Consider the following 25368-nt stretch of genomic DNA (forward strand, 5'->3'; position numbering starts at 1 on the left):
AGATTCATGGGCCAGCTTGTTTTCATATACAATAGCCCCAGAACAGACCTGGGGCCTTGCAATCCACAGGGGAGGGGAAGCCTGTGACCTCAGCCACCAAAGTTAGAAGGGTGGTCCCCGGGGGGGGGGGGGGGGGGGTGGGGGGCAGAGAAAGAGGGGTGAGGAGGGAAGTCCCTTAATTATCATACCAATGGTGGCTGCCAAGCCCAGGCCACCCCACCCCCAAGAAACAAGTTGAGGATATCCCCACTGACCCCCTTTGTAAAAGGCCACAAGTTGCATTCCTCTGGGTGTGCAGCGTCCAATGTGGCACAGACCCTCAGGTGAGTCTTACTGCCTCATGCTAATATTGCCATTTAACCATCTCCTGTTTTCCACTTAAGCATTTTATAGGTCATTCTAGTCCTTTTCACGTGTGTGCATGCATGTGTTTTTCAAATGCTGTACATTTGTAATAGATGATGAATTTTTGATAAGGGTTCCGCACTCTAAACATTAACTGACCATAATGCTCCGCTGGGCATTTACAGTGATTTCTCTTAGTTTAAAAAAAAACTGCAGATGCTGGATATCTAAAACAGTGTAAATGAGTCTGTTCTGCCCTGAAAAAATGTTTAATAGTGACTTACGACATTGAACCCAGTGAAGACTTGGCGTGCAGGAATTCAGGTTTTGCTAGTCCTTAACCCCCCCCCTTTAGCATTATGACCACAATTGGGGTAGGCAAAAGATCTGCCCCAAACAGAATCTGCAGCCTAGTTTCCTAGTGTTTCAGTATATTCCTGCCAAAGTTACAATATGAGCAACATTTTCTGTAAGCTGCGCGGTGTCTGCCAGACCCACGCAGCCCAGGACTGGCTTTTGCAATGTTAAAGTCTGCACGTGTGTCAGCTGTGGCTCAGTGGGTAGCACTCTCGCCTCAGAGTCAGAAGGTTGTGGGTTCAAGTCCCACTCCAGAGACTTGAGCACAAAAATCTAGGCTGACACTCCAGTGCAGTACTGAGTGAGTGCTGCACTCAGGAGATGCTGTCTTTCGGACAAGACGTTAAACGGAGTCCCCGTCTGCTCTCGGGTGGATGTAAAAAATCCCATGGCCCTATTTCGAAGAGCAGGGGAGTTATCCCCGGTGTCCTGGCCAATATTTATCCCTCAATCAACATCACAAAAACAGGTCATTATCACGTTGCTGTTTGTGGGAACTTGCTGTGCGCAAATTGGCTGCCACATTTCCTACATTACAACAGTGACTACACTTCAAAAAGTACTTAATTGGCTGTGAAGCGCTTTGCGACGTCCAGTGGTTGTGAAAGGCGCTATATAAATGCAAGTCTTTCTTATGCGCGAAACTGTGAACGGGCCGCGCAGCCCGTACCCAAATTTTGTGTTACGGGGAACATTGAATGAATACGCCAGTATAGCCGAAGATTGAATTTGCGTAGCTTTTACACATGCCCCCTCTTTCTCCAACATTCAATTCAAATAATCTGACCACATGCATACAAGCTAGTCCCTTCGTCATTTTAAATACTTCAATCAAGTCTCCTGAAGTCTATACTTTTCTAGATTGAACAGACCCAGCTCCCTGAGCCTATTGTGATAGCTAAGGATTTTTAGACAAGTTATTAATCTAGTGGCCTTCCTCTGAACTATTTGTAGGACTTTGAACTGTACTCGGTATTCTAGATGGGGCCTAACCAAGAACTTGTAAAATTGTGGAGGTACTGGCCATAACCTTCCAATCCTCCTTGGTGTCAGAGAACTGGAGAATTGCAAATGTTACACCCTTGTTCAAAAATGGGTGTAAGGATAAACCCAGCAACTACAGGCCAGCCAGCTTAACCTCGGTGGTGGGGAAGCTTTTAGAAACAATAATCCAGGACAAAATTAACAGTCACTTGGACAAGTGTGGATTAATTAAGAGAAGCCAGCATGGATTTGTTAAAGGCAAATCGTGTTCAACTAACCTGATTTAATTTTTTTTGAGCTATCAGAGGGTTGATGTGGGCAATGCGGTTGATGTGGTGTACATGGACTTCCAAAAGGCGTTTCATAAAGGCTTGCCAGCAAAGTTGAAGCTCACAGAATAAAAGGGACAGTGGCAGCATGGATACAAAATTGGCCAAGTGCCAGAGAGTAGTGGTGAATGGTTGTTTTTCAGACTGGAGGAAGGTATACAGTGGTGTTCCCCAGGTTTTCTTGATATATTTTAATGATTTGGGTGTAATGACACTTTCAAAATTTGCAGATGACACAAAACTTGGAAGTATAGTGAACAGTGAGGAGGATAATGATAGACTTCAAGGAGGACAGAGACAGGCTGGTGGAATGGGCAGACAAAGTTTAACATAGAAAAGTGCAAACTGATACAATTTGGTAGGAAGAATGAGGAGAGGCAATATAAACTAAAGGGTACAGGGACAGAGACTTGGGGTATATGTGCACAAATCATTGAAGGTGGCAGGACAGGTTGAGAAAGCAGTTAAAGCATATGGGATCCTGGGCTTCATAAATAGAGGCACAGAGTACAAAAGCAAGGAAGTGATGATGAATCTTTATAAAACATTGGTTCGGCCACAACTGGAGTATTGTGTCCAATTCTGGGCACCGCACTTTAGGAAGGATGTGAAGGCTTTAGAGAGGGTGCAGAAAAGATTTACAAGAATAGTTCCAGGGCTGAGGGACTTCAGTTACAGGGATAGACTGGAGAAGCTGGGGTTGTTCTCCTTAGAGCAGAGAAGATTGAGAGATTTGATAGAGGTGTTCAAAACCATGACAGATCAACTGTTCCCATTGGCGGAAGGGTCGAGAACCAGAGGACACAGATTTAAGGTGATTGGCAGAAGAACCAAAGGCGACATGAGGAAAAACTTTTTTATGCAGCGAGTGGTTAGGATTTGGAATGCACTGCCTGAAAGGGTGGTGGAGGCAGATTCAATTGTGGCTTTCAAAAGGGAATTGGATAAGTACTTGAAGGAAAAAAAATTGCAAGGCTACGGGGAAAGGGTGGGACTAGCTGAAGTGCTCTGGCAGAGAGCCGGCACAGGCTTGACGGGTCAAATGGCCTCCTACTGTGCTGTAACCATTCTATGATTCTATGGTGCTCTTCATTTTATATTGCATCGCCCTAGCTATACATCGAAATATACTTCTTGCTTTTGCTATAGCCTCTCCACGCTGGTTGTGAACCTTTAGAGACATGCTCTAGAACACCTAGGTTTCTTTTCCTTTCAAGAGACTTCAATTTAGAGCTCAGCATTAGCTGTACCCACATGCATCACACTACATTTATATACATTAAAAACCATCTGCCTTATGTGGGCTTATTCCCCCATTGTATCTAAATCAGATTGCAATCTTCAAGGGTTCTAATGGCAGTACAGATTTTTGTGTCATCTGCAAACTTGCACACAGTATCCCCAACACCTTCATCCAGATCATTGATGCATATCAAAGAGTAACGACCCCAACACTGATCCCTGTGGGACTCCAGTAGTAACTGGTCTCCACACGGAGCCATGACCATTAATGACAACCCTGTCTAATGCAAACAATTCCCTATCCAACCCAGGATTTGCCCTCCAATACCACAGAACTCTAATATTGCAGCCTATTGTGAGGCACCTTTCAAAAGTCCAAACATAAAAGAGGGGAGTTTTAACCTGAAAATATGGGTGGGTTGGGGGTGGGGGAGTTAAAGTTTTAAAAATCTAAATGCCAACCCCAACTGCCCATTTCTGGGTTTAACTGAGGCAGGATGCCAACCTGCTGCAGGAGGCAGATTGGCACTTTAAATGTGATAATGAGGCCGTGAAGCCTCTGATTTAACCTGCTGTGCAGGTGTCACTGTGGCCGGCCAGGGATCCCAGGCCTTGGGATTCCTGGTAGCTGCATCAAGGACAGTCTCGGGGAGCAATCCTCGTCGGCCAGGAGGATCAGAGTACCTCCTCCAGGCACCCCCCAAGCTCACCCCATACAAACACCACCCCACCCCCGGGGATCAGGGATCGGAACGCTGTGGAGTTAAAACTCCAGTGTGTGGGGAAACCCAAACTTCCAGGTTTCTCGCAGTCTACCCCCCACACCACCTCGGGCGGGTCAGAAACTTAAAAATTCTGGCCATAATGTCTCTTCATCCATCAATCTGGTAATCTCTGAAGAATTCAACCAGGTTGGTAAGCCATTAACCTTTCCCAAAAGCCAAGGTGTGTGTTACGAATATACAAACAATGACAGACAGGTTAAAAACCCTCTGGTCCATCAAGCCTGTCCCACACAATTGTGATACCTTGTGTATCACAACATATACCGCACCCAATCCGAAACCTAATAACCACTTCTCTGTCAAAGTGGTCGTAACAGGGTACCCCAATGATCCTTTCTAGCAACTTACGTACGTCAAGCTAATGGCCTATAAATTGATATGTACGTTGAAGTACACCTTAAAGCACTCCAGACAGCAGTCGGATATCTCAACAATGAAGTATTAGAAAGATGGCTCAGATTTGGCTTGAATAAATGGAAGTCTGAAGGTAGTTTAGTAAATTAAATTGCAGGAGACTGTTAGAAATGGCTAACAACGGAGAGGAAATAAGCCCTCCAGTACACACATTTGGTGGATGGTGTAAAGCTACACAATAAGGCTGGATAAACATACACCAGAACTCTGGATTAGGTGAATTTCAATGCATGATTTCATGATTATACAAGGTCCAAGAGTTTCAGAAGTGAGTGTCAATGAACATCTGAGGGTCCAAAAGCTGCAGTCAATGCAACTTTTGACATTTCTGTATGTTATTCATGAAAGCACATATACCAACAACAAATAGATAGCATTCCATGCATTCTGGATATGCTCAAAGTTTTGCATTCTTCACAGCGCAGCACCTTGTGAGTCACACTTAAAACCCAGCAATGTGCCAAACCATTGCCCAAGGAAAATCAATTGCATGCAGGCTACAGCCTCTGCTTTGCAATGAGAAATAGGTTCTATTGTCTGTTGAAATGACTTCCTGATGGCAGTAGACGGACATGTAATAACTTTTCATAGAAGCAATACTGTTCAGTCTAAGGATGCATAAACTACCTACAGGTCTATTTCAGTCAAGCTTGATAAACAAGCTGGAAAAAAAAAAAATCAATGCAAGGCAAATACCTTAAATGGTTTTAATACCAAATGCAGAGGGTGAATATTAGGTGGTTGTGTAATTAAGTAAAATATAAAAACATAACACACAGAGACTGACATAATCCAATTTATTTAAATTATATTTGTAAAAAGTTCATATAAAACCAGTGACTTTTTCAGTTTTGTTTCTTACAAAACAGTTCATCTCTACTCACCACTATTAGCACTTTAGTAAATGTTTAATGGTTAAGGCAGACAAACAAACTGATGAAATGTTTTAGTATTTGTTCTTCTAATAATACGTTTCCTGCTCCACCCAACCTAGCAACAAAAAAAGGAAAAAAGTTAGGCAATGTATTTTCAAAATGTAAAGAACAAGCCAAACAAAACTCTGAATCAATCTAGTGTCTCTACTTGTATTTGTCGTTTTTGTTTCGATATATTTATTGCTCTTGCTCCCCAGTTCTCCTGAAGGGAGTAGTCCATGGTGTGGTGATCCTACAGGCACTCGATGTCGCTTGGTACCCCACCCATGTGGCTGTTTTTCATGCCTAATCCGAGACAGTGATGTCAGCAGGCTATTCGACTGTGGAGGAATTTCACAGCTGAGCCGATCATGTCCCCATCCAACATCCACTTTCATGCATTTCCAAGCAGGCTTCGCTGGACTGTAATTGGGAGCAGGCACCTTAGCTGATTTCCTGTCCCCTCTGCCAATATCTCTAGCCCAGGGAAGCCATGAGACAACCTAGTTAAGATCAGCTTGTTCAGCACAGCAATACCTGATTTGTATGCCCCATACCACATTGTGGGGAATGCATTTACCCACTATGGCCAGCAGGACCTTAAACCCAAAAAACTCCAAGAGAGCAAAAGTAATCAAACTACTGAACATCATTCCAATGTGGCAACACGAGGCAGTCTTTTTATTTATTAATTCATGGGATGTGGGCGTCGGTGGCAAGGCTAGCATTTATTGCCCATCCCCAATTGTCCTCAAGAAGGTGGTGGTGAGCCGCCTTCTTGAACCGCTATAGTCTGCGGTGAAAGTACTCCCACAGTGCTGTTAGGGAGGGAGTTCCAGGATTTTGGCCGAGTGACAATGACGGAATGGCAATATATTTCCAAGTCAGGATGGTGTGACTTGGAGGGGAACTTGCAGGTGGTGATGTTCCCATGCGCCTGCTGCCCATGTCCTTCTAGGTGGTAGAGGCCGTGGGTTTAGGAGGTGCTGTCGAAGAAGCCTTGGCAAGTTGCTGCAGTGCATCTTGTAGATGGTACACACTGCGGCCACGGTGCACTAGTGGTGGAGGGAGTGAATGTTTAAGGTGGTGGATGGGGTGCCAATCAAGCGGGCTGCTTTGTCCTGGATGGTGTTGAGCTTCTGGAGTGTTGTTGGAGCTGCACTCATCCAGGCAAGTGGAAAGTATTCCATCACACTCCTGATTTGTGCCTTGGAGATGGTAGAAAGGCTTTGGGGAGTCAGGAGATGAGTCACTCACTGCAGAATGCCCAACCTCTGACCTGCTCTTGTAGCCACACAGTATTTATGTGGCCGGTCCAATTAAGTTTCTGTTCAATGGTAACTCCCAGGATGTTAATGGTGGGGGATTTGGCGATGGTAATCTCGAATGTTATGGGGCAGGAGCTAGACTCTCTTGTTGGAGATGATCCTTGCCTGGCACTTGTGTGGTGTGCATATTAATTGCCACTTATCAGCCCAAGCCTGAATGTTGTCCAGTCTTGCTGCATACAGGAATGAACTGCTTCATTAGGAGGCTGAACTCTCAGGACAAATATAGCAGCCAAACACAGCAAAGCCTAGGTCAGTCAGGGATATTACCCTTTTAAAATTATAGATTGCACGTGACCCTTGACTAGATTATTTAAGATTCAAATCTACATAAACCACTTTCAGAGACAATGTTACAACCAGTACTAAATTACCTCCAGGGCTCCTACGGATGATGAACCTTCGCATTTCATCATAAAGAAATATGACAAGACTGTATGGAAAGGCACAGAACCACCAGCTAGGTCTGAAAGGAAGAAAATGAACTGGATTAAAGACTGAACAAGAAAGATGTCAACCAAAAATGGAAAACTCACAGCACAGAAAATCTGAGCACTAAAAAGGTGCTCGTTATTTGGAATTAAAACCAACGGCTACTGTAGGAACCAAAGACAGGAAAATGAGAACTACTTACTTGAGTGGATACATCCTGAGCGCTATATCAGTGCCAGGGCAGTATGAAAGGAAAGCAGCAAGTGCTGTCTCTTCAAACAAACCAAAGATGAGAATTTTATTCCTGTGAAACAAGAAAACAAGTTATTGAGAAGACATAGAACTGCAAGTCAATAGAAAGCACACCCAACATACCTCTATGATTCCCACTCTTGAAAACAGCAACACATACTGGGGCAGTTTCACTGGTGATGGCAGCTTCCAGTAACAAGCCCAATGACCATTAACCATTTATGAGTCTAGGCACCATCAGGCTATTCAATCACAGTGGCACCACACACGACTTTGATGCTATCCTCACACAATGTTCATTTGTGCACTTTTCCAGGAAGGGGGCAGGGATAATAAAACCAATTGATTGCGACCAGTTGCGGGAAAGCTGGCTGATTATAACTCTCCCTTAGTCCAAGGAGCAGAAGCCAATTATAATATAGCAACATAGGTCAGACTTAGCACAGACCACGGACTGAAATGACGACTAGTTTTATGGCACCATACCACAGCATAGAGCACATTCACCTACAAAGTAATTGGGTCACTTTAGCAAGTCGATACTGGGAACAGTCTAGCATGGACTAAAGTAACAGTCTCACTTGTATCCCATTAGGATTCCACCACCCAAGGGCATAGGGAATAAAATGGAAAGATTAATTCTGAAATTCTTTAGTCAAAGATCCCAACTGTGATTACCACATACAGGACACTCTCGTTTAAAACGGCACCTAATTATCCGGAATTTTCTAATAACCGGCAAAATTCTGGAGTAGGTTTTGAGGCTTCCGTATACTGTATATTTGTGGCTGTGTAACCGGGGTTCTCGTACCCTTTGCCATGTAATCATGGCTCCTGCACCTCTGGTTGTGTAACCTGGTCCCCGTGCCCGTGGAACGGGGCCGCCGGCACCCATGCCCGTGGAACGGGACTCTCGTACCTTGGGCCATTGTCACTCCATGGCCCTTCTTCGTTATCTGGAATTTTTAATCAACCGGCACCATCCCGATCTTGTCGGTGCCGGATACCAAAGAGATTCCTGTAGTATGTCACTGATTGGTGTAACCTCCCCTCTCCCAAACATATTGGTGAAATACTTACTTCATTCCCTGTTGGAAGACGGAGTTCCTTCTGGTCTTACAGATAATTAAGTCAGCCCACTGCACCACCACAATGCTGATGAAGAACGAAGTGTGACATGTGAATTCCACAATTTTTCGCTGTTCATAAGTCTGAAAAAGGACAGAAACATTAAATTAGGGGTGTAGGATAGGTTGGTTTAAGTTTTAAATTTGATCAGTCAGGGAACTCAAACTTGGTACATTAAAAAAGGTGCGATATGATCGTAACAAAGGAAGTGTTACTTTTGTTATTTAATATGAGGCATACTATAGACCGAACTCCTACCCAGTGATGAAAAGTTCTACTCATCAGAGGAACAGAATGCAACTTTCCAGCTCTTACAAGTTAATAAAGCAGTTCACCCACCCTGTTATTCATTCACAGGAGGTAGGCGTTGCTGGCAAGGCCAGCATTTATTGCCCATCCTTACCTGCCCTCGAGAAGGTGGTGGTGAGCCGCCTTCTTGAACCGCTACAGTCCGTGTGGGGATACTTCTTTGTAGCAGTCTGGTACAACTCAGAGGGCTGTTAAGAGTCAACCATATTGCTGTGGGTCTGGAGTCACATCGGCCAGACCAGGTAAGAATGGCAGATTTTCTTACCTAAAGGACATTTACATCTGTAATTACATGTATCCTTTATCTTGGGTCTCTCTCTCTCAATGAACTTATTGTAGCTCCTCCTTTCACTTCCATTCGCAAACCTTCTCTAAATTAGTGAAACCTTGATTGTTCATTGTAGTAGAGGGACCCTCCCGCTAACCAGTGAATTTTTAGTTTATAACATAAGACGTAGGAGCAGAAGTAGATCATTTGGCCCCTCGAGCTTGCTCCGCCATTCAATAAGATTATGGCTGATCTGATCTTGGCCTCAACTCCACTTCCCTGCCCGCTCCCCATAACCTGTGACTCCCTTATCGTGCAAAAATCTGTCTATCTCCACCTTAAATATATTCAGTGACCCAGCCTCCGCTGCTCTCTGGGGAAGAGAATTCCATAGATTCACAACCCTCAGAAGAAATTCCCCCTCATTTCCGTTTTAAATGGGTGCCCTCTTATTCTGAAATTATGCTCCCTAGTTCTAGATTCCCCCATGAGGGGAAACGTCCTCTCTGCATCTACCCTGTCAAGCCCCTTCAGAATGTTACATGTTTCAATAAGATCCCCTCTCATTCTTCTAAACTCCAATGAGTATAGGCCCAACCTTTCTTCATAAAACAACCACTTCATCTCCAGAATCAACCTCGTGAACGTTCTCTGAACTGCCTCCAATGCAAGTATATCCTTCCGTAAATAAGGAGACCAAAACTGCACGCAGTACTCCAGGTGGTCCCACCAACAGTTGTAACAGGACTTCCCTACTTTGATACTCCATTCCCTTTGCAATAAAGGCCAACATTCCATTTGCCTTCCTAATTACTTGCTGTACCTGCATGCTAACTTTTTGTGGTTCATGTACAAGGACACTCAGATCCCTCTGTACCTCAGCATTTTGTAATCAAATAATAATTTGCTTTTTTATTTTTCCTACCAAAGTGGATAACCTCACATTTTCCCACATTATACTCCATCTGCTAGATTTTTTTCCATTCCCTTAGCCTATCTATATCCCTTTGGAGATTCTTTGCGTCCTCCACACAAATTGCTTTCCCACTTATCTTTGTATCACCAGCAAATTTGGCTACATTACACTCAGTCCCTTCATCCAAGTCATTAATATAGATTGTAAATAGTTGAGGCTGCAGCACTGATCCCTGTGGCACCTCACTAGTTACAGTTTGCCAACCTGAAAATGACTCATTTATCCCGACTCTCTGTTTTCTGTTAGTTAACCAATCCTCTATCCACATTAATAAACCCTGTGAGCTCTTATCTTGTGCACTAACCTTTTATGTGGCACCTTATCGAATGCCTTCTGGAAATCCAAATGCACCACATCTACTGGTTCCCCTTTATCCACCCTGGCTCATAGGCTATCTTCTCTCTCTATCATTTTTTTAGTCGTCCTTTGCTGGTTTAAAAAAATTTCCCAATCCTCTAGCCTTCCACTATTCTTCACTACATTGTATGCCTGTGTTTTCAATTCGATACCATCCTTTACTTCCTTAGTTAGCCACGGATGGTTCATCCTTCTCTTAAGAGTCTTTCTTTTTCACTAGAATATATCTTTGCTGAGAGTTATGAAATATCTCCTTAAATGTTTGCCACTGCTTTTCAACAGTCTTACCCTGTAATATATTTTCCCAGTCCGCTTTAACCAAGTCTGCCTTCATACCTTTGTAATTACCTTTATTTATGTTCAGGACACTAGTTTGAAACCTAGCTTACTCATCCTTAAACTGAATTTGAAATTCTACCATGCTATGATCACTCTTCACTTCGAGATCATTAATTAATCCAGCCTTGTTACACATTACCAGATCTAAAATGGTCTGCTGCCTGGTTGGTTCCATAACGTATTGTTCCACCAAGAAAACATCCCGTATACACTCCAAGAACTCCTCAAGTCTGCCTTTGCCAATTTGCTTTGTCCAATCAATATGAAGATTAAAATCTCTCCATGATTATAGCTGTACCTTTCTTACAAGCCTCTATTATTTCTTGATTTATACTCTATCCTACAGTGTGGCTACTGTTTGGGGGCCTGTAGACCACTCCCACCAGTGACTTCTTACCCTTATTTCTTATCTCCATCCAAACTGATTCTATGGGGTCGATTTTCATAAAGCTGTCGGGAAGGAGGCGGGACTACAACTTTCGGGTTTTAGTCCCGCCTACATAGACGTTCGGCCAATCCACGTGATTTTCCCTTGATTGACCTAGTTAAGCCCGCCCAGCGGGCTCAGCAGGCCAATTAAGGGCCACCTGGCAACAGGTGGCATCACAGACTGAAATTTCATCTGTCAAGAGGTCTTGGCAGGTGAAATATCAGTGTTTCACAGCTGTTTGAAGCTGTCACACACTGACAGTCTGACTTCTAACCTGAGTCCTTCTACACAAACTCAGTTAGAAGTCTCACCGGCAATGAAAGCTGAAGGCTGTCACTTTTGACAGCTCGCAGCCATTTTGCTTTCAGTGCCGGCTGAGTGATGGACTCCCGAAACCTAGAGGAAGAAAGGCTGTTAAGGTAGGTACAGGTAATTTAAACTTCTTTACACACTTTAGACACACCAAACACACTTACCTTTGCACTCATGCACCCATCACTCATCTGAACACTGACATCGCGACCCCTCCAAGTCCTTCAACCCAACGGCCCGACTCCTCTAACCTGGCGTGGTTTGGAGCTGTCGGGAATCCCACACGACACCCCTCAAAATAGGGATTAGGCTAAAAACTGCTTGTTAACTACCTGTTAACAGGCAGTTAATTGGCACTAATCCCTTCCCGCCTCAGGTCGGCGGGTCCCAGTGCGGGGCGTGTACCCGCCTCCTCTGAAACTTACGTGGAGGCGGGTTTTGGGCGGGATGGTATCAGGACCCCTGAAAATCGGGATTCCCCCCCCCCCCCCTGAAACCCCGCCTGACGGCTCCAGGAAAAATCGACCCCTATGTCTTGATCTTCTAAGCCACTATCATTCCTCACTACTGCACTGATCTTATCCCTTAACAGAGCTACACCACCCCCTTTTCCTTTCTGCTTATCCTTATGAAATGGCAAATAACCCTGAATATTTAGTTCCCAGCCTTGGTCACCTTACAACCACGTCTCTCTAATGACTATCAGATCATACCCATTTATTTCTATTTGTGCTGTCAGCTCATCTACCTTGTTACGAATGCTGCGTGCGTTCAGATGTACAGCTTTTCATTTTGTTTTTTTTTACAGATTGATTATTATGCAAATCAAGTGCCCAGTGACCCAAATTTTTCCATCTTAGAGAGTCATTAAAAATTACTGGCAGCCCCACTCCCACTGGTCTCATAGACCCAAGGCACAATAGGAGAACTGCACCAAAAGTAAATTAACCAGGACCTGGACATCAAGGTAACCACTCATACTGAAGGATCAAGAGTCTGGTTCAAATTAATTTTTAAAAAAGTGTTTGTATTTTTTTGTAAATTAGGCCCAAACCGCACAAAGCTTTTGTGGGTAATCCAGGTTCCACTGTAAAAGGGGAATACTGTTCCTTTTAATAAGTTGCTCTAGTTGATGCTCCAAGATGTTTGTTGGAAAGTTTGAATTCTCTGCCAAGTGCTGAGCTACTGTAATCATCAGCCACCAACATCATTACTGACGAATTATATGTCCCCAAAGTCTAAATCAACTACATTACAGGAAACCAGCCCTTGGTTCTCACCAATACATGGCATTAAGGAGGCTTATACACACCCACTGTTGGCCAAAGCTGTCTTCGAGGTCATTTATCCAGCGGTCATCCCAAAACACACGCTTTCCAGGTAGATCCATTGGGAGGAATCCATTCTCAGCCAAGATCACAAAATAGGTGAAGAAAGCACCCAAGGCCTGGATCATTCCTGCAGAAAAGCAATTACATTTTTGCTTCAATTCTTGCCACTGCTCACACAAAAGAAATAATTGAAACAATGCATCTTCTTAAATGCTTAAAATAACATTATTAGATTGCACTGATCATGGAAACTGCGAAAGCAGTAGCAGCAATATTGATAAAAGACACTATTAGAGCAATTGAAAGAAGGGATATCAACAAGGGTGAGCAGACAGTGGAAACACTTTGGGTAGAATTAACAAACAGCAAAAGATTCAAGACTCAAGTGAGTTGTCTACAGACCTCCTGTCAGTTATGCTGTAGTTGGGGGTTTGCAAAAGCAAAAGCAAAGCGGTTATAATGGGAGATTTTAATTTTCACGGGGGGGGGGGGGGGGGGGAACGACGACAGAAACACAGAAAATAGGAGCAGGAGTAGGCCATTTGGCCCCTCGAGCCTGTTCCGCCATTTAATGAGATCATGGCTGATCATCCAAATTCAGTACCCTGTCCCTGCTTTCTCCCCATATCCCTTGATCCCTTTAGCCTTAAGAAAAATATCCACTCCTTCCTGAATATATTTAATAAATTGGCCTCAACTGCCCTGTGTGGTAGAGAATTCCACAGGTTCACCACTCTCTGGGTGAAGAAATTCCTCCTCATCTCTGTCCTAAATGGCTTACCCCTTATCCTTAGACTGTGACCCCTGGTTCTGGACTCCCCCACCATCGGGAACATCCTCCCTGCATCTAGTCTGTCTAGTCCTGCCAGAATTTTATAAGTTTCAATGAGATCCCCTCTCAGTCTTCTGAACTCCAGCGAATAGAAGCCCAATCGACCCAATCTCTCCTCATACGTCATTCCTGCCATCCCAGGTATCAGTCTGGTGAATCTTCGCTGCACTCCCTCCATGGCAAGAACGTCCTTCCTCAGGTAAGGTGACCAAAACTGCACACAATACTCAAGGTGTGGTCTCACCAAGGCCCTGTACAACTGCAGCAAGACATCCTTGCTCCTGTACTCGAATCCTCTCGCTATGAAGGCCAACATACCATTTGCCTTCTTAACCGCCTGCTGTACCTGCATGCTTACCTTCAGCGACTGGTTCACAAGGACACCCAGGTCTCGTTGCACTTCCCCTTCTCCTAATCTACTGCCGTTCAGATAATAATCTGCCTTCCTGTTTTTGCCACCAAAGTGGATAACCTCGCATTTATCCACAATTATACTGCATCTGCCCAATCACCCAACCTGTCCAAATCATACTGGAGTTTCTCTGCATCTTCCTCACAGCACACATGCCCACCCAGCTTTGTGTCGTCTGCAAACTTGGAGATATTACATCTAGTTTCCTCGTCTAGATCATTAATATATATTGTGAATAGCTGGGGTCCTCGCACCGATCCCTGCGGTACCCCACTAGTCGCTGCCTGCCACTCGGAAAAAGACCAGTTTATTCCAACTCTTTGGTTTCTGTCTGCCAACCAGTTCTCTATCTAAGTCAGTACCTTACCCCCAATTCCATGTGCTTTAACTTTACACACTAATCTCTTATGCGGGACCTTAGAGAGCCTGCTGAAAGTCCAAATACACCACATCCACTGGTTCCCCCTCATCTATTCTACCGGTTACATCCGCAAAAAATTCCAGTAGATTAGTCAAGCACGATTTACCTTTTGTAAATCCATGTTGACTTTGTCCGATCCGGTCACTGTTTTCCAAGTGCTCTGCTATTACATCTTTTATAATGAACTCTAGCATTTTCCCCACTATCAATGTCAGGCTCTCTCTATCACCTTTTTTAAATAGTGGAGTTACATTAGCTACCCTCCAATCCATGGGAACTGTACCAGAGTCTATAGAATTTTGGAAGATGACCAGCAATGCATCTACTATTTCTAGGGCCACTTCCTTAAGTACCCTAGGATGTAGATCATCAGGCCCTGGGGATTTATCGGCCTTCAATCCCATCAATTTCCCTAACACCATTTCCCTACAAATACTGATTTCAATCAGTTCCTCCCTCTCATTAGACCCTATGTTCCCTGACATCTCCGGGAGGTTATTTGTGTCCTCCTTTGTGAAGGCAGAACCAAAGTATGTATTTAATTGGTCAGCCATTTCTTTGTTCCCCATTATAAATTCCCCTGATTCTGACTGCAAAGGACCTACGCTTGACTTCACCAATCTTTTTCTCTTCACATATCTATAGAAGCTTTTACAGTCACTTTTTAAGTTCCTTGCAAGCTTACTCTCATACTCTATTTCCCCCCTCTTAATTAATCCTTTGTCCTCCTTTGCTGAATCCTAAACTGCTCCCAATCCTCAGGTTTGATGCTTTTTCTGGCCAATTTATATATCCTCTGCTTGGATCTTATGCTATCCCTAATTTCCCTTGATAGCCACAGTTGCACCACCTTTTTTGTTTTATTTTAATGCCAGACAGGGATGAACAAATTCTGTAGTTCATCCATGCGATCTTTAAATGTTTGCCATTGCCTATCCACCGTTAACCCTTTAAGTAACGTTCCCCAATCCATCCTAGCCAACTCGCGCCTCATACCATCATAGTTTCCTTTATTTAAATTCAGGACCCTAGTCTGTGAGTCAACTACTTCACTCTCCATCTTAATGAAGAATTCTATCATATTATGATCGCTCATCCCCAAGAGGCCTCGCACAACAAGATTGCTAATGAATCCTCTCTCATTACATAATACCCAGTCTAAGATGGCCTGATCTCTAGTTGGTTCCTCAACATATTGGTCCAGGAAACCATCCCGTATACACTCTAGGAATTCCTCCTCCACAGTATTGTTACTAATTTGGTTAGCCCAATCTATATGTAGATTAAAGTCACCCATGATAACTACTGTGCCCTTATTGCACACGTCTCTAATTTCCAGTTTAATGCCATCCCCAACCTCAGCATTACTGTTTGGGGGTTCTGTATACAACTCCCACTAATGTTTTCTGCCCCATGGTATTTCTCAGCTCTACCCATACAGATTCCACATCATCAGAGCCAATGTCCTTCCTTACTAGTGTGTTAATCTCCTCTTTAACCAGCAATGCTACCCCACCTCCCTTTTCCTTTTTGCCTATCCTTCCTGCGTATTTAATACCCCTGGATGTTGAATTCCCAGCCTTGGTCACCCTGGAGCCATGTCTCCGTAATCCCAATTATATCATATCCGTTTACATCTATTTACGCAGCTAATTCACCACCTTATTAGGAATGCTCCCCGCATTAAGACACAAAGCCTTCAGGCTCGTCTCTTTAACACTCTTAGTCCTTTTAGAATTATTTGCTGTGGCCTTGATTGATTTACACCCTTGATTTCTCCGACTTCCACTTTTGCTTCTATCCTTGCTTCCCTATCCTCTGTCTCCCTGCACAGGTTCCCAACCCCCTGCTATTTTCGTTTAAACCCTCCCCAACAGCACTAGCAAACACTCCTCCCATGACATCGGTCCCGGTCCTGCCCAGGTGCAAACCGTCCAGTTTGTACTGGTCCCACCTCCCCCAGAACCGGTTCCAATGTCCCAGGAATTTGAATCCCTCCCCCTTGCACCATCAAGAACACCTCAAGTTGTAAAGGCAGCAAATTTCTAGAGTGTATTTAGGATAGTTTTCTGGAACAATGTTTCAGTAACAAGGGAACAGGCCATACTAGATTTAGTGATGTGTAACGAGCCAGAATTAGTTAACAATCTGACAGTAAGGGAACACCTTGCAAGCAGTGACCATAACATGATTGAATTTAATGTTAAGTTTGAGAGGGAGAAGAGTCACACACCAAGGTATTAAATTTAAGACCAACTTCGAAGGGCTGAGACATAAATTGACCACAGCAAACTGGGCTGAACTGTCACAGTAAACTGGGATGAATTGTGGGAGGTATTAATAATTACAATAAAAAATACATACTCCTATAAAGACAAAAGCTCCACTTGAGTAGTTAGGCAAACCATGGTCAACAAATGAGGCAAGATACTGTATAAAACTAAAAGAAGCTTCCACAAATGCAAAGAAGTGAAAATCCAGCAGACAGATATAAAAAGCAACAATGCAAGAAAGTATTAGGAGTTGCAAAAAGGAATATAAAAAAAACTTGCAAAGGATATAAAGGCCAAAAGTTTTTTTAATAAATGTATTGAGAAAGAGCGACTAAGAAGAAAAAAAAGACTTGGATTTATATAGCGCATTTCATGACCTCAGGATGTCCCAAGGCGCTTTACAGCCAATGAAGTCCTTTTGAAGTGTAGTCACTGTTGTAATGTAGAAAACGTGGCAGCCAATTTGCGCACAACAAGCTCCCACAAACAGCAATGCGATAATGACCAGCTAATCTGTTTTAGGTGTTGATTGAGGGATAAATATTGGCCAGGACACCAGGGATTTCTCCCCTGCTCTTCTTCAAAATAGTGCCATAGGATCTTATACTTCCACCCGAGAGCTGACGGGGCTTCAGTTTAACATCTCATCTGAAAAATGGCACCTCCGACAGGACAGTACTCCCTCAGTAGTGCACTGGAGCATCAGCCTAGATTTTTGTTCTCAAGTCTCTGGAGTGGGACTCAAACCCACAACCTTCTGACTCAGACGAGAGTGCTACCCACTGAGCCACAGCTGACAGTGCGGCTACATGTCTGCAGTGGCGGACTAAGGGAAATGTGGGTCCATTAAAGACAGACGGAGGTAATACTGTAAAAGACAATAAAGGAAACAACAGCTTGTTAAATGAGTACCTTGTATCTGTCTTCACGGTAGAGGAAGATGGCAAAATACAAGCAGTACAAGGAAAAATAAAAAATAAGTCAAGGGAGAAACTTAACGGATTTAATTTTAAAAAATGGGAGTGGACAAAATAATGGGTCTCAAGACAGACAAATCTCCAGGATCTGATGGTTTCCACCCCAGTGTATTAGAGGTAGGTGAGAAAATTGCAGAAGCATTAGTCATTATCTTCCAAAGCTCTCTTGAAATCAGGAATTGTGCCATTGAATTGGAAAATTGCAAATGTTTAAGAGTGGGAGAGAGAAACCAATTAACCACAGATCTGTCAGTCCAATGTCAGTTGTGGGGAAGTTACAGTCATTAGGGACAATGACTGAACTGATCAGAGAGATCAGTATGGATTTGTGATAGGCAAGTCATGTCTGACTAATCTAGTTGAATTTGAGGTGATCACTAACATATTGGATAGGAGAGTGTCTATAGGACTTTGTCTGTACAGACTTTCAGAAGGCTCCGATAAGGTTCCGCACAAGAGATTATTAGCAAAAATAAAAGTGCACGTAAGTGGAAACAACCTTGCACCAGGGGCTGGAAATTTGTTGGGAGGTAGGAGACGGAGAAGAGAGTAGGGATAAAGGGTCCATGCCCAGATTGGCAGGATGTGACAAGTGATGTTTCCCCCCCTAAGGATCTGTACTGGGGCCTCAGTTTTTCACTATATTTATCAATGACGTGGATGAAAAAAAGAGTTGCATATCCAAGTTTGTAGGTAACACTAAGTTAGGAGACACAATATGTAGTGCAGATGGGAGCAGGAAGTTACAAATGAACAGACAGATTAAGTGAGTGGGCAAAATTGGGTGTCACAGAGTTCAATCTGGGTAAGTGTGAGGTCATCCACTTTGGATCCAAGAAAGACAAATCAGAGTATATTCTAAATGGTGAGAAACTAGAAACTGGAAGGGGAGTTTTGGGTGTCCATCTACACAAATCGTTAAAAGCTAGTACAGGAAACTTTGGTTTATCCGGAGGTTGTATGTCCAGAATACTCGATCTAACGGCAAAGATCAGGAGCCGTTTTCTGTAAGTTTTTTTAGGTCTCGTTCTTTTTTTTCCCCCCAGTCAGCCACTGCAAGATCTGTAGCTATAGCAACAGCTTCAGCTACAAATGCTTGCAGCCGACTCTTTAGAAGCTGTTGCTAAGCAACAGTGTTTGTTGTCAGATACGGAGATGAAAATCTCCGTATGCTTCAACATTAACTTTGTATGTCTGGCAGTTTTGATAGATTGGCAACACGCCGGTCCCGTCAGTGCCGGATATCACAACGTTTCCTGTAGACAGGTATAAAAAACAATCAAAAAGGCTAATAGAATGTTAGCCTTTACCTCAATGGGACTGGAATACAAAGGGAAGGAAGTTCTTCAGTTGTATAGAGCCTTGGTCAGACCCCATCTGGAATATCATACCTCAAGAAGGATATATTGGCTTTGATAGGCTGCAGTTCAGAGTCACCAGAATAATACCAGGGCTTAGAGGGCTAAATTATAAGGACAGGTTGCATAAACTTGACTTACATAAGAAATAGGAGCAGGAGTAGGCCAATCGGCCCCTCGAGCCTGCTCCACCATTCAATAAGATCATGGCTGATCTGATCCTAACCGCCAATCCACTATCACAGAACCATCTCCTGAATCTAACAGAATTAGACACACGAAATAGGAGCAGGATCAGGCTACACGGCCCCTGGGCCCGCTCCGCTACCCACAGGGCCATGACCGATCCGAACCTAGACTCATGTCCAAATTCCTGCCCGCTCCCCGTAACCCTCAATTCCCTTTACTTCTAGGAAACTGTCTATTTCTGTTTTAAATTTATGTAATGATGTAGCTTCTACAGCTTTTTGGGGCAGCATATCCCATGGACCTACCACCCTCTGAGTGAAGTAGTTCCTCCTCATCTCAGTTTTGAAAGAGCAGCCCCTTATTCTAAGACTATGCCCCCTAGTTCTAGTTTCACCCATCATCGGGAACATCCTCCCCGCATCCACCCGATCAAGCCCCTTCACAATCTTATATGTTTCAATAAGATCGCCTCTCATTCTTCTGAACTCCAATGAGTAGAGTCCCAATCTACTCAACCTCTCCTCATATGTCCATCCCCTCATCCCCAGGATTAACCGAGTGAACCTTCTTTGTACTGACTCGAGAGCAAGTATGTCCTTTCTTAAGTATGGACACCAAAACTGTATGCAGTATTCCAGGTGCGGTCTCACCAATACCTTGTACAACTGAAGCAATACCTCCCTATTTTTATATTCTATCCCCCTAGCAATGAAAGCCAACATTCCATTGGCCTTCTTAATCACTTGCTGCACCTGCATACTAACCTTTTGAGTTTCATGCACCAGGACCCCCAGATCCCTTTGTACTTCAGTACTTTCCAGTTTCTTGCCATTAAGATAATAACTTGCTCTACGATTTTTCCTGCCAAAGTGCATAACCTCACACTTTCCAGTATTGTATTCCATCTGCCAAATCTCTGCCCACTTACTTAGCCTGTCGATGTCCCCTTGCAGGTTTTTTATGTCCTCCTCACTCACTACCTTCCCTCCCATCTTAGTATCATCTGCAAACTTTGATATGTTACACTCGGTCCCCTCCTCCAAATCGTTAATATAGACTTGTATTCCCTTGAGTATAGAATATTGAAGCTAATCTAATCAGTGTTTAAAACAATAAAAGGATTCGAAAGGGTAGATACAGAGAAACTATTTCCTCTGGTGTGGGAATCCAGAAAAAGGGGACATAATCTTAAAATTTGAGCCAGGCCATTCAGGAAGCACTTCTTCACACAATGGGCAATAGAAAGTTGGAAACCTCTGCCCCAAAAGGCTGTGGATGCTGGGTCAATTGAAACTTTCAAGACCGAGGCCAGTAAGATTCGTAATAACAACAGAAAATGCTGGAAAAACTCAGCAGGTCAGGCAACATCCGTGGAGAGAAAGTTGAGTTGACGTTTCAGGTCGAAACCCTTCTTCAAAACGGGAATGAAAATAAAATAGATCGAAGGCAGGGCTGCAATCAAACAAAAGAAGTAAAAGAGACAATAAAAGGTATTCGAAACCAGACGAGATGGTAATAGGCCAGTGGAGACAAAAGACAGCTGAGATCAGGTGTGAAGTGTACTGGCAGGATAAGAGATAGCTGCCAGGTGGGAGAGAGAAACAAAAGGAAAGGGGGGGGGGAGGGAGAAAGGAAGACCCGAAACAAAGGGGTGGAAAAAATTATAAGTAAAAAAGTAATAGGGGCCGAGGTTATGATCTGAAATTGTTGAACTCGATATTGAGTCCGGAAGGCTGCAAAGTGTTCGATCGCAGCCCTGCCTTAGATCTATTTTATTTTCATTCCAGTTTTGAAGAAGGGTTTCGACCCGAAACGTCAACTCAAATTTCTCTCTACGGATGTTGCCTGACCTGCTGAGTTTTTCCAGCATTTTCTGTTGTTATTTCGGATTTCCAGCATTTGCAGTATTTTGCTATCGTACCAGTAAGATTTGTGTTGGGTAAAGGCATCAAGAGATACAGCTCAAAAGGCAGGTAACTGGGGTTGAGGTACAGGTCAGCCATAATCTAACTGAATGGCATATTCCCCTTCCCATGAACAGCAAAAGTGGGACAGGTATTGATGCAGGGAGGGTCATCTACCTCCTCTCAAAACATGCCCACCATGATAAGCCTGGCAAGTCAGCAGCAGGCATGACAGATTGGGTTTGGTACATCTAGCTGCAATACAGCAACATTTCAAAAAAAGGTATTTCAGGTACTCAAGGTATCCCAAGTTTCAATCTACTACAGTACCATTTTAGAGAGATGGAATGGAATGAACTAACTTCTAGAATTAAAAAAAAATACAGCCAACATACAGCAAATGTAATTGTTTCTATAGGGCAGTCAGAAACATTACTGTATCGAAGGAGTACAATCAATCAATCTGCACTCATCAAATTCCAATTTAACCACCTGGTGAAACGACATCCAAACATAAAGCAGCTACTCAAAACCAATTAAGTGCACATCAGTCATACGTGGGGGAAATTATTTGGTATTAGCACGGCGTTACTGAGTATAATGTAATGTGTTGTGCAAGCATCACAATTTTGTATAAATAGGCCTAAAAGCAATGGAAAGGCTGATTTAGTGTGGATCTGGCCAATAACAAGTTGGTTAATGCAACAATCATGCTGTTTCTCAGTTCATTTTCAACAAGTGTGCCATTTTTCCCATTCCCGGGATTACCGATTACGTGCATTTTCTCCCCTTCCACCCTCAAGTGCTGACCCTTGTCATATTAACAATGTTTAGATGTACTTTAATGTGATTAGCTCTATACATCTGCAATTTGCTGCAGTGGCACTGTTACACACCTCCCAAGTATCTCATCCAAATGTCCACTCTTTATGCATGATACTAGACAGTGAGCAGGGGGAGCATGTTTGAGTTTAGGGGCTCGATCCAATCCTCATGTGACAGTCACTCTCAGGGTCACTGGGCTGCAATACAAGAATGGGTACCTTGGCCAACATCCCACCCCAAAGCCAAATGTAGCACCAATGTAAGCCTGGCTGAATTCATCCCAGACTGGAGATTGAAACAGAGACATTCCTGATCTGTGCATCCCTGTACTATATGGAGCTTCGGTGAGTTTTTCCATGTTGAAGGCTATGTGGAACATGTTAATAGTTTTAAATTTTGTGTGCACTATATATTTTTCAATATAGCGGTAAGAGAAAAATTAGAATGGCCAACTAAACCATAACTCACCAATCTGTCCATAGGCCATACTGATCAGTCTCTCATTCACCAGTTTGTCTGTCTTGGGGTTACGTGGCTGTCTCTTCATTATATCACTTTCCGCCTGTTCATAAGCAAGGGAGATGGCAGGCACCTGCAAAGGACAGCAATCATTGGTAAAACAGAATAACCACCACATCCCATTACAATAGCATCACTTATTAGTTCACATTTTAAAAATTTGTTTATGGGATGTGGGCATCGCTGGCAAGGCCAGCATTTGTTGCCCATCCCTAATTGCCCTTGAGAAGGTGATGGTGAGCCGCCTTCTTGAACCGCTGCAGTCCGTGTGTTGAAGGTACTCCCAGTGCTGTTAGGTAGGGAGTTCCAGGATTTTGACCCAGCGACGATGAAGGATCGGCCATATACTTCTAAGTCAGGATGGTGTGTGGCTTGGAGGGGAACTTGGAGGTGGTGGTGTTCCCATGCGCCTGCTGCCCTTGTTCTTCTAGGTGGAAGAGGTCACGGGTTTGGGAGGTGCTGCCAAAGAAGCCTTGGTGAGTTGCTGCAGTGCATCTTGCAGATGGTACACACTGCAACCACAGTACGCCGGTGGTGGAGTGAATGTTTAAGCGGTGGATGGGGTGCCAATCAAGCGGGCTGCTTTGTCCTGGATGATGTCGAGCTTCTTGTGTTGTTGGAGCTGCACTCATCAGGCAAGTTGAGAGTATTCCATCACACTCCTTACTTGTGCCTTGTAGATGGTGGAAAGGCTTTGGGGAGTCAAGTGAGACACTCGCCACAGAATACCTAGCCTCTGACCTGCTCTGGTTACCACAGTATTTATGTGGCTGGTCCAGTTAAGTTTCTGGTCAATGGTGACCCCCAGGATGTTGATGGCGGGGGATTCGGCGATGGTAATGCCGTTGAATGTCAACGGTAGGTGGTTAGACTCTCGTTTGTTGGAGATAGTCATTGCCTGACACTTCTGTGGCACTTCTGTTACCTGCCACTTATCAGCCCAAGCCTGAATGCCGTCTTGGTCTTGCTGCATGCAGGCATGGATTGCTTCATTATCTGAGGAGTTATGAATGGCGCTGAACACTGTGCAGTCATCAGCGAACGTCCCCATTTCTGACCTTATGTTGGAGGGAAGGTCATTGATGAAGCAGCTGAAGATGGTTGAGCCTAGGACACTGCCCTGAGGAACTCCTGCAGCGATGTCCTGGGGCTGTGGTGATTGACCTTCAACCACCACAACCATCTTCCTTTGTGTTAGGTATGACTTCAGCCAGTGGAGCATCCCCACCCCCACCCCCGATTCCCATGGACTTCAGTTTTACTCGGGCTCCTTCATGTCACACTCAGTCAAATGCTGCCTTGATGTCAAGGGCAGTCACTCTCACCTCACCTCTGAAATTCAGCTCCTTTGTCCATGTTTGGACCAAAGCTGTAATGAGGTCGGGAGCTGAGTGGTCTTGGCGGAGCCCAAACTGGCCACCAGTGAGCAGGTTTTTGGTGAGTAAGTGCTGCTGGATAGCACTGTCGCTGATACCTTCCATCACTTTGCTGATGATTGAGTAGACAGATGGGGTGGTAATTGGCCGGGTTGTATTTGTCCTGCTTTTTGTGGACAGGACATACCTGGGCAGTTTTCCACATTGTCGGATAGATGCCAGTGTTGTAGCTGTACTGGAACAACTTGGCTAGAGGCGCGGCTAGTTCTGCAGCACAAGTCTTCAGCATGATAGCTGGGATGTTGTCGGGGCCCACAGCCTTTGCTGTATCCAGTGTGCTCAGCCGTTTCTTGATATCACGTGGAGTGAATCGAATTGGCTGAAGACTGGCTTCTGTGATAGTGAGGACCTCAGGAGTCGGCCGATGTGAATCATCCACTCTGCACTTCTGGCTGAAGATGGTTGCAAATGCTTCAGGTTTGTCTTTTGCACTCACGTGCTGGGCTCCACCATCATTGAGGATGGGGATATTCATGGAGCCTCCTCCTTTTGTTCGTTATTTAATGGTCCATCACCATTCACGACTGGATGTGGCAGGACTGCAGAACTTTGATCTGATCTGTTGATTGTGGGATCGCTTAGCCTTGTCTATAGCATGCTGATTCCGCTTTTTAGCATGCATCTAGTCCTGTGTTGCAGCTTCCCCAGGTTGACACCTCACTTTTAGGTATGCCTGGTGCTGCTCCTGGCATGCTCTTCTACATTCCTTATTGAACCAGGGTTGGTCCCCTGGCTTGGTGGTAATGGTAGAGTGAGGGATATCCCAGGCCATGAGGTTACAGATTGTGGTGGAATACAATTCTGCTGCTGATGGCCCACAGCACCTCATGGGTGCCCAGTTTTGAGCAGCTAGATCTGTTCTGAATCTATCCCATTTTGCACGGTGGTAGTGCCACACAACACGATGGAGGGTGTGCTCAGTGTGAAGGCAGGACTTCGTCTCCACAATGACTGTGCAGTGGTCACTGCTACGAATACTGTCATGGACAGATGCATCTGCGACAGGTAGATTGGCGAGGACAAGGTCAAATAGGTTTTTCCCTTGTGTTGGTTCTCTCACTATCTGTCGCAGGCCCAGAATGGCAGTTATGTCCTCCAGGACTCGGCCAGCTCGGTCAGTAGTGGTGCTACCGAGGCACTCTTGGTGATGGACATTGAAGTCCCCCACCCAGAGTACATTCTGTGCCCTTGCTACTCTCAGTGCTTCTTCCAAGTGGTCTTCAACATGGAGGAGTACTGATTCATCAGCTGAGGAAGGGCAGTAGGTGGTAATCAGCAGGTTTCCTTGCCTATGCTTGACCTGAAGCCATGAGACGTCATGGGGTCCAGCGTCAATGTTAAGGACTCCCAGGGCCACTCCTTCCCGACTGTATACCACTGTGCCACCACC

The 25368-nt window shown here is 44.3% G+C and overlaps 1 protein-coding gene across 1 annotated transcript in view; it reads right to left on the bottom strand.

The window, feature by feature from the left end:
* Positions 1–5236: 5236 nt before the first annotated feature.
* The window catches only part of LOC147107593 (sodium/potassium-transporting ATPase subunit alpha), a 68001-nt gene continuing 47869 nt past the window's right edge, over positions 5237–25368 (bottom strand). Inside the window, exons 18-23 of the mRNA XM_086006754.1 lie at positions 22492–22615; positions 12814–12959; positions 8463–8593; positions 7333–7434; positions 7073–7164; positions 5237–5446 (exon numbers count right to left, since the gene is read on the bottom strand). Of these exons, the coding sequence (XP_085862880.1) occupies positions 5418–5446; positions 7073–7164; positions 7333–7434; positions 8463–8593; positions 12814–12959; positions 22492–22615 (624 nt within the window). The 3' untranslated portion in view covers positions 5237–5417. The remainder of the gene's footprint in view (positions 5447–7072; positions 7165–7332; positions 7435–8462; positions 8594–12813; positions 12960–22491; positions 22616–25368) is intronic.

Source organism: Somniosus microcephalus, chromosome 14 (genome assembly GCF_052327205.1).
Source record: "Somniosus microcephalus isolate GS21.2 chromosome 14, FLI_Smic_1.0, whole genome shotgun sequence".
Classification (NCBI taxonomy): Eukaryota; Metazoa; Chordata; class Chondrichthyes; order Squaliformes; family Somniosidae; genus Somniosus; species Somniosus microcephalus.